The sequence below is a fragment of the Cicer arietinum genome, chromosome 7, assembly GCF_000331145.2.
Source record: "Cicer arietinum cultivar CDC Frontier isolate Library 1 chromosome 7, Cicar.CDCFrontier_v2.0, whole genome shotgun sequence".
NCBI lineage: Eukaryota > Viridiplantae > Streptophyta > Magnoliopsida > Fabales > Fabaceae > Cicer > Cicer arietinum.
Window position 1 is genome coordinate 60,432,155 of NC_021166.2, and position 10,323 is coordinate 60,442,477.

Genomic DNA, 10,323 nt, shown 5'->3' on the forward strand with positions numbered 1-10,323 from the left:
TCAAACAAAGGAAACATCATTATTATTTCATGATTTATTTCATGAACATGAAGTAACTATAGATAAGTTCAACATATTATACAATAGCACTTGTTATATTGGCAGAAAGCAATGACAGGATTTGCTTCATCAAATTCACTCAGGCAATTAAAAGTACAAGAGTAGTCCATGAAGACAGTACAATCACCAATGAAATATTTACTATGCCTCACACAGCCATATTCAACATTCATCTTTGTTTCTTCTGCAATTTCCACCCGAAACAAAATATTTTTCTTAATTAGAATATTAAATTTATAACTCTCATTAAAAATATTCATATATTTATCTATTATTACACACACATATAAAAAATGTTCCTGTAGTCTTATTTATTAGAAATGAAAGTTAGTTACAATTTGTGCCAAAATATATTAGTTAGAGATAATATTTAAGTAGTTAGTTTATTAAGTCTCGGCTATGTATATAAAGTGTACTATATATTCATTTTATATCTTTCTTCATTCTATTAATATAATATTTATTTGAAATTTAAATATTTTCTTTCTTCCATGACTTCTATTAAGATTCCGAACATTTTTATCATATAAATTTATAGGATTTTCTTTGTTATTTTTTAATTGTCGTATTTGTAAAAAAATATTGTTCCTATTTATGTGTGGTTCTCAAATATCCATACAACATTAAGAGATTTCGTCAATAATATTTTTAATGTTTGTAAGGAGATAAATAGAATGATAAAATATTGCTTGTGGTTATATAGTAGAAATATTGTAAATTTCTTTTCCTCTTGCTCTAAGTATTTTTTGAGCTTAAAACATTTCTTGAATATATTTATGTTTGGCTTGTTAAAAAAAATAAAAGAATGATATAATATTAAACAAAACAACAAAAAGGAAAGGGGAAAATTATTATTAGGGCATTACAACTCTCATAATTGGGTTTGAACTTTGTCTCTAGATGTTAGAAGATTAAACTTTAACCATTTAATTAACACCTAATCAACAAATAATTCTATAAAAAATTACAAAATTTAATGATTTTTTTTTTGGTATGCATGAAAAATATTAAAAAGAAAAATTAAAAGGAAATGATGCAATATTCAATCATATAATTAAGCTTTTGAAGGGGATTATGTAGGTTAACTAATTTGAGTTAAAAAGTAAAAGAGTTGAAGAAATCTAATCAATTTTAACGTTTTAAATGTTTACTATGGAGAAAAAACAAAATTAACTACTAATACACTAACAATTTACCTAAAAAATAAATAAATAAAGCTTTTGCCAACTAATTATAAAAAGTAGAAAATCAATTACTTTAAATTTAAGGTATATAGCTTGTATACATGTTTGTTTATCTGAAAATAGAAGTATTGTTTTGATTAAAAAAATGTTTGAAAGTTTATTATTTTAATATTTTAAATTAAAAAGTAAGCATATAATAACTCAAACAAAATTATATTTCAAAAGAACTTCATAAAAAAAAAAAACAACTAATATAATTAATAGATATACGAGTAGGAGTAGCTAGCAAAATGATGAGGAAGAAGCACAGTCCAACAATATTTTTCTTCTCCATATATTATGATCCTTTTCTTCTTTGTTTATGTGATATCCAAATACTAAGAGTGTTGCTATTTATAAAACCATTTTGAACTTGGCAGAGTCCTACTCGCACCTATTATTAACCAAGGTGTGGTGCAAATGAAAACATACACAATTTTTTTTTTTGGGGTAATAATCAATTGTACACTTACTTTTTTGTTGAGGATTTTGAAAGGCACGGAAAGAGAAGATTTCCTTTTTCCAAATTAAAAAAGTTATAAAATATTTATAAAAAAACTAATTAATTGAATTGCACACTACACTGTATAACACAGTAGAGAATAAAAAAATTGTGTGATTTGACACCTTTTAACTATGTCCAAAGAACACTTTAACAAATATATTATTTCAAAAGACATAGCTAAACATGCTCAACTCTCCACTTGATCATGAGTCATTCTATCATTAATAAATAATTTAATCGACATTAATTAATTGTTGTCTTACATCTCTTTATGATGGTAAAAGATAACATAAAAGATTTTTACAAACATCTTTCAGTCTTAAAAGGATTTTTACAAACACACTACATCTAACATAAAAGATAGACTTGGGTTACAAATGATGTGTATAATAAAAGTGTTTGGGATATAAAAACTTCTCAACACTTGTTTAAGATAAATAAAGACAAACTCATTGAGGTAAGTTTTTTCTTTTTGTTTTAGGTATTTTTATATAAATAAAAAAAAGGATTTTGGTCTTATTAATTTTTATCTCCTAATTAATTTATGGTTGTGAGGTTGAAGAAGATATAAGAGAGCACACTAAGAATAAAAAATAAATAAAGATAAAACAAATTCAAATTAAAGGTATAACGCTAAAAAAAACTATAAAATTATTACACAAATGAGTTTAGAAATAGTTATCACACACAAGATGAATATTTGTTACACTGATTTGATTTGCTCTGACTGATATTTGCTTGCATTTTGAATTAGTGTATTTTTCTATAACTAATTTCGTGTTTCAAATCACTTACTAACAAAACTCTGACTAGTCTCAAAAAATGAAGAAAAAAAAATTCCCTTTGATTTTCTTACTCTATAACAAATGATGAATCAACGTATCCATGTGAAAAAATTGGATTTTGAATCATTGCTTGTTTTTTGTTGAAAAATTGGATTTACTAAGGTAAGTCTAGAAAAGAGAGGATGCATTTTCTAATTGATTATATACATGGTAACAATTGTAGCCATATTAGGATAAAAAGAAAGAAAAAAAAAACAAAAGTGGCTAAAAAAATGGTTGAAGAGAGGATGTATTTTTTAATTATATGAATACATAGGAACATTGTAGCCGTAAGAAAGGTGAAAAGCAAGGAGGTTGAAAAGATGGAAGGGAGTGTACTCCTATAGCTTGCTGAGTTGAGCCCAAACCAAAATCAGAGGCAACTAGAACCAAATACAACTAGAAATCAGAGGAAACCAATAACTACAAACAATTAGAACTTGAGGCGACCAGAACCAGAGGCAACTAGAACTTGAGGCAACCAGAAACTAAAGGTAACCAAGACCAAATATATCACATTGACTTAATACACAATTTAGGCTTTCACTAACTAGTATGCACAATTGCAACTAGGAACCAGAGACAACCAGAATTGGAGGCAAACAGGAACCAAAGACAACTAGAACTAAAGACAACCAAAATCAGATGCAACCCACACAAAAACTATCACACTTGCTTAATGCATAGTTTAACTTTCATTAATTAATAAGCATAATTGTGATCCACTATGAGTTAATATGGGTCTAACTATTGGGCCAAATTTATTAATGTCACTCTGAATCTTTTCTTTCATTTTTTTGAATCTTTTTTTAGGAAAATAATAATCATGGCAAACAATAAAATTAAACATATGATTTATTTTTAGAATTTTTTTAATTGGCCAGACGAAATTGGGATGCTTCATAGTCCCTACAAAATCATCTAGATATTACTTTTAATACTTGCTAAAACAAAATATGTTTAATTGTCCTTTAACTTTAAAATTTTTAAATGATTTGTTGGCACTCATGTTTAGAACATCCTCATAATATTATCCACAATTTTTTTTTACTATAGATTAATTAAATATGAACTTTTTAAATGTTAAAATGTCAAGATAAAAACAATGAAAATATACACTTAGAAATCAAATTTTGAACTTTTTTTTTAATGAACTATTTATAATATCCTAAACATACATGAAAAAATTCATTGAAAAATATATGTTGTCTTAACAATAAAGATTAAAATTCATTAAAAAAGTGTTGCTAGAGTCAACAAGGCAAGTAAAAGAACAAGAGTCATCCTTCAAGATATCAATACAGTCACCAATGAAAAATTTACTATGCTTCAGACAGTCGTATTAAATATTCATCTTTGTTTCTTCTGCAATTTCCACCGGAAGAAACAAAATATTTTTCTTAATTAGAATATTAAATTTATAACTGTCATGAAAAAAATTCATATATTTATCTATTATTACACACACATATATAACATGCTCCTATAGTCTTGTTTATTAGAAATAAAAGTTAGTTGCAATTTGTGTCAAAAAAAATATTAGTTCCAAGTAATTTTTATGCAGTTAGTTTATTAAATCTCGAAGTATCACTACAAAAAAATTGACTTATCGTGACACACATATTTTGTCACTAAAAGTAAAAACCTGTAGGTAAAGGTCAACAATACTTTGAGTGACACCCAAATAAAGTGTCAACTTTAAGGGGGCGGCCCGCTACATTTTGAGGACTGTCACTACATGTTCTCAAGATTGTCACTACATGTTTTTGATTTCTACCTACAATAATAACTGTCACTAAAAATTAGATAAATGTAAATAAAGAATTGATCTATTCCTACAGTATTGTCTGTCACTAAACATAAGATAAATATAAACAAAGAATTGATCTATTCCTACGGTATTGTCTGTCACTAAAACTTATTATTATTTATTAAATTTATTTTATTTTATCTCCCTACTAATTGTAATTCTAAATTATTAATACCAGTAAATTAAATTTAAATTTATTTTTATTAACTAATGTCATTGAAACATACAGTAAAATATAATTTAATTTTACTAATTCTATTAAAACATATAATAAATAGTTATTTTACTCTAAAAGATTTAATAAATTTTCAACAGAAGATAAAATGAATTTCTTAACATTTATTGTGATAAATTGCAAACTAATTTCATAAAGGACAATAATCATCTTCCTAAATAAAATATTTGATAAATACTCTAAAAAGTTTTGGTTATGAATATAAAAAGTAAATAGTGGAATAGGGGATCCAAATTCAACTAAAACAGTAAGTTGGCTCTATGTTAGACCTTAATTGACTCCCTTGAGCTCTCCAGTTTGCATTGTGTATTGGCGGTGTTGGGACAAGATCGATGCCACCTAAACTGCCTCTAACATTGAAGCTAAGTCATCATAAGAGGGACCCTTGTGTTTATTAGAAGCAAGGAGAATTGTTTGCAAGATTTGCAGGGGATCCCCATGGCTTACAACCAAAATTGCACATCTGCAGGATGTGGAACATAATATAGTAAAATTCATTGATAGAATATGAATATGGATACTACTAGCTACACAAGAGTAACACATGGAAACAAGTAGTACCCTTGGAATTTTGATTGAAATTTTCTAAAATTAATAAAAGTTAAACTATAGATCAGGGATAGAACATTATCCATGGGGATCTACTGATGGAGGAGCTAAACTAGATTGGATCTGATTACAATTGGAAATGTGATTGTTTTAGTACAAATAATTTAATGATCAATACTACCACATATCATGTTATATGATTTATGATAAAGTTAGACAATTTACCTGCCATGAATCATAAGCAGCATTAAGAAGAAAGAGCGGAGTTCTAACACTGTTAATAAAATTCTGAGGAAAGAAGCACTGAAAACAAGTAAAAATAAAATACCAGTCATTAAAAGTTCAATATAGAGCAAGCAATATCAAGAGATAAACTTTCTTCATATTCTTTCAAATGAAACTGATTTTCCTAAATTTATGTACATGAGTGTGTCTATAAGTATAACTTGATTTTCCCAAGTTTTCCATTGCAGCTGCCCCAATACGTTATCCTCTGAATTGAAGTTCTACAATCTATCTCACCAGATAACATATGCAGGTAAACAGTAAACTCCCATTCCATCATATGAATGTAAGTAAATTCAAGTCAAGTATCTCAAGAGTTCTACTCACTCATTCAATTTGAGGGTTGCGTACATAATAGCAAATCAATTGAACATTCAAAGGCAGAGTCAAGATTTTCTACAAACAGAAAAGGTAACATCTATATCAAGATTTGTAGAGTACCTTGTTCATCAATGCTGTTAGCTTTTCTGGGGTGGATGGCACTCCATATTGGATGAATCCCTAAAATAAAAAATGCATACATTAATCATATAATACATTGTTGATCACTGTCCTATAAGATTGAACTATCAAAATTGAATTTATAAAAGAAATTTCTACCATACATGCATGATACAAGCATTGTACAAGTTGATCCAAAATGCTAATTTTTGTTGATTTGTAAGGCCTTTCAAATCAACTGTCTGAAGATTGCTCATCAAGATCCTATACACCACAAGACACAAATTAAAATATTATTCTGATTTTGAAGCACTTTAATTATTATTGCCTAATAGAACTTGCAAACTTCTCAATAATTGTTCTTCTCATTAGAAATTTAGAAGTATACTATACTATAAAGTTTTAAATAAATGTTTGCAATCGCGTCTTAATCTGCAACATAAAAATTGAAGTCACATCAGCCACATTTGACCACGATTCTTTATAATAGCAAAAAATTGTAATGTGACTGCTATTTAAAATCCTACTACATATATTCATTATTCATGACATACCTTAACTTTATTAGTAATGGAACAGAGGAAGGGCTTGAGATGAACTTTGGATACATAGAACTTGATGTGAATATAACCAAATTCTTATAAGGACCAATATCCCTTGGAATGGACTCTTCTGTATTAAAAATACCATATGGGTCGTGTTGCCTTGATTCCTTATGCAACATAAAATTACGCTCTCGCAGCTGAAAATTAGTATAGTAATTGATTCATAATTAGTAAATTCAATGTTGACACAACAATATCATTCCAACTTATGATGGCATGCATAAGCATAAGTACTAAGTAGTTATCGTTATTTAACTTCTGATATTACTTTATACTTTATAAATAAAGATGTTATGATAGAGTTCAACTATGTCTATTGATTCAATTGAAGTAGCTACAATCTAGGGACATAAGATTTTATTGTTGTTTTGTAACCACCAAAGAAAATTTAGGCATATCAGGAACTTTGAAATTCAAGAACTTTGAGAACGTATCAATCTCCATGTTTCTTAGTTGTACATATCAGTTTCTTGGTGAAACTCAGCAAAATCAAACAATTTCTAGCTTGGAAAGTAAATAAATAGTTCACATAATTGATCATTTTGGTGATAGAAAGAAAGACTAGCAGAATATTAAAGTGCATAATAAACATTATGAAATCTATTGAATTTGAAATGCTAACAATTCAAAAGATAGATGCAGTAGTTTTATAACCATTAGGCCATCTTATTGTGAAAGGTTTAATAGAGTGCAAATTAGTAAAATGTTCAAGAGATTAATATATTCAGTGGCACCGGTGTCAATAATAAAAAAGTCATATTGTTACCTATTTGTGGAGTAGTAATAGAATTGATTGAAGGAGTTAAAGAAAGAACAAAAAATTGTGGAAGCTTGATTTTGAACAACATCTGTATTGGAAGACGATGACATATTATTTTGAAACAATTGAATAATTTACTGATATTGGTTGAAGAGATGTGTTGGGATGTTTCCCATCCACATGTTAATGGAAATTATAAGAGTTAAAGTAGCAACAAAAACAAGGGATACACATTCTATGATTTTTCTAGGAACACGTCTCAGTTGAGTCATTTCATCAAACACAATAGGTGCAATATTTTCCCTGATTTTTCTTGGAACACGTTTCAGTTTGGTCATTTCATTTGGGTTTGTATGAATAATTGGCATTCAATTGGTCTTCTTAGCTAAGTACAACATAAAAAGTTTTGTCAAAGGAGGATACGGGTTCAATCAACATAATCTAAGATCATTCATAAACAACAGTCCATACCTTCTTCCCTCGAATGACAGCTCCTGGTTCACCTTGGATCGCCATATATTTTGTGCCACCAATATATAATCCAGTTGGACCAAATGTTACAGGCTCAGCAAAATCATTCATGATACCAGTTATTTCCTCAGGTTTGAACTACACAAAATAAACATTAACACATCACAAATAAGAATAGATCAACTAAACTTCAAACAGATCAATTAAAGCCATCTCATGAACCTTATGAATCAATCAAACATGAAAAAAATGTAGCATATTGATTAGATGCAATAAATAATCAAAATGACAGAGTTTCAATTCAATTTCACTGTTGAGGAACTTCATTTGCATGCGGATCCTTTTATAATGTCAAACAACAAGTCAATAACAGTAATCACTGTTAGGTTAATTTACAATCAAAGTGAAGAGATCGGAGAATCTATAATATTCCTTAGGAAATGAAACCATCAAAATTAAGTGATTAAGTAAGCGATGAATCACCAAAGGAACATATCGAAATTGAATATAAGAATGAGATCAAATGATGATTATGTAGAGAATTGAAAACCTGAGGGAAATTGTGACTCTGAGCTCAAACGCTACCATCTTGACCGAGGATAGCAGCAGAAGTGAGGTGGTTACCTTCGATGTCAAATAGAAGGTGATCATCGACGTCACTTGCCACGACATGAAGAGATTTTCTCGAGAAAATTGAAGAGATTTTCTGGAGAGCGTTTGGGTGCAAAGGAAATGGGTTTGAGTAATGAGTTGATTCTGCTTGAAATAGTAGAACTACCTATTCTATAAATTAATATAAATTAATATAAATGAGAATAAGTGACATTTTGTCTGTAGCTAAAAGTAACTATAGTGATAAATAAAGAAATATCACTAAAAGTTAAGTGTCACAATTGATCTCTTTTTTGTAGTGTATATTATATATTTATGGCTTAATTGTACTTTTGGTCTCCCTATTATAGGTGAAAATCGAAAGTAGTCCCTCCATTTTGTTTGTCCTCAGTTTTAGTCCCAAACAGAATTTGAGTCCAAATCATGATAAATTGTCATTTTTTAATGACGTGTCAATAAAAGGGTGACGTGGCAGACGCTTATGTGGAATAAACTTATTATTATATTATTTCTGATTAAAAAATATCATTTATATTTTTAAAAACCATTATTATAATTGTAACAATATTTTTAAAAATACAATTTAATTGTTAAAATTAAGTTAAAAGAAAAACAGTCCCAATTCAACAAAACCCTAAATCAAAATCTGAAGCAGAAGCATATGAACATAAGCATATGAACATCTGAAAGCAGATTTAGGGTTCAAGCTAGTCCACACCTGCGCCCTTATGTTCATATGCTTCTGCTTCAGATTTTGATTTAGAGTTTTGTTGAATTGGAGCTGTTTTTCTTTTAACTTAATTTTAACAATTAAATTGTATTTTTAAAAATATTATCACAATTGTAATAATGGTTTTTAAAAATATAAATGATATTTTTTAATCAGAAATAATATAATAATGAGTTTATTCCACATAAACGTCTGCCACGTCACCCTTTTATTGACACGTCATTAAAAAATGACAACTCATCATGATTTGGACTCAAATTCTATTTGGGGACTAAAACTAGGGACAAACAAAATGGGGAGACTACTTTCGATTTTCACCTATAATAGGGGGACAAAAAGTGCAATTAAGCCTATATTTATATTGTATCTTCTATGACATAGATTTCAAATATTTTTATCATATGAATTTATAGGATTCTTTTTGTTCTTTTTTAATTGTCGTATTTGTAGAAGAATATTATTTCTATTTATTTGTGATTCTCAAATATCAATACAACATTAAGTATGGTTTTGTCAATAAATAGAATGAAATAATATTAAACAAAACAATAAAAAGGAAAGAGGAAAATTAATATTAGGATGCTGCAACTCCCAAAATTAGGTTTTAACTATGTCTCTCGAAATCATAAGATTAAAATTTTGTCATTTAATTAACACCTAATCAATAAATAGTTCTATCAAAAGTTACAAAATTTAATGATTATTTTTTTGATATACAAAATTTAATGATTATTTTTTTGGTATACAAAATTTAATGATTATTTATAATCTAACAAAGAAATATTTAAAGGAAGTGATGGAACACTCAATCATATAATTAAACTTTTGATGGGGATTGGGTAGGTTAACTCATTTGAGTTAAAAGTGAAAGAGTTGAAGGGACCATATCAATGTAAACGTTGACAAAGAAAAGAAGAAGAAAAAAAAATTAACTACTAGTATACTAATTAACAATTTACCTAAAAAAAAAAAAAAAATTAAGCTTTTGACAATTAATTATAAAAAGTAGAAACTCAATTACGTTAAATTTAAGGTATGTAGCTTGTAAACATGTTTGTTTATCTGAAAATAGAAGTATTGTTTTGATTAAAATAATGTTTGAAATTTTTTTATTTTAATATTTCAAATTAAAAAGTAAGCATATAATAACTCAAACAAAATTATATTTCAAAAGAACTTCATAAAAAATAAAAACTAATATAATAGATATACG

The 10,323-nt window shown here is 27.7% G+C and overlaps 1 protein-coding gene and 1 long non-coding RNA gene across 2 annotated transcripts; both read right to left on the bottom strand.

Annotated features, from left to right (window-relative positions):
* Positions 1–1,750, bottom strand: LOC113787654 (uncharacterized). The gene is made up of 2 exons (XR_003474172.2): positions 1,515–1,750; positions 1–244 (listed from the first exon to the last, which is right to left on the bottom strand). It is a non-coding gene; the product is annotated as an uncharacterized lncRNA (long non-coding RNA).
* A 2,986-nt stretch (positions 1,751–4,736) lies between these two features.
* Positions 4,737–8,508, bottom strand: LOC101500595 (uncharacterized). The gene is made up of 6 exons (XM_012718561.3): positions 8,319–8,508; positions 7,769–7,906; positions 6,487–6,674; positions 6,097–6,196; positions 5,933–5,992; positions 4,737–5,120 (listed from the first exon to the last, which is right to left on the bottom strand). Exons 2-6 carry the CDS (start codon positions 7,877–7,879, stop codon positions 5,052–5,054), a joined length of 528 nt encoding a protein of 175 aa, XP_012574015.1. The 5' UTR covers positions 7,880–7,906; positions 8,319–8,508; the 3' UTR covers positions 4,737–5,051.
* Positions 8,509–10,323: the final 1,815 nt, after the last annotated feature.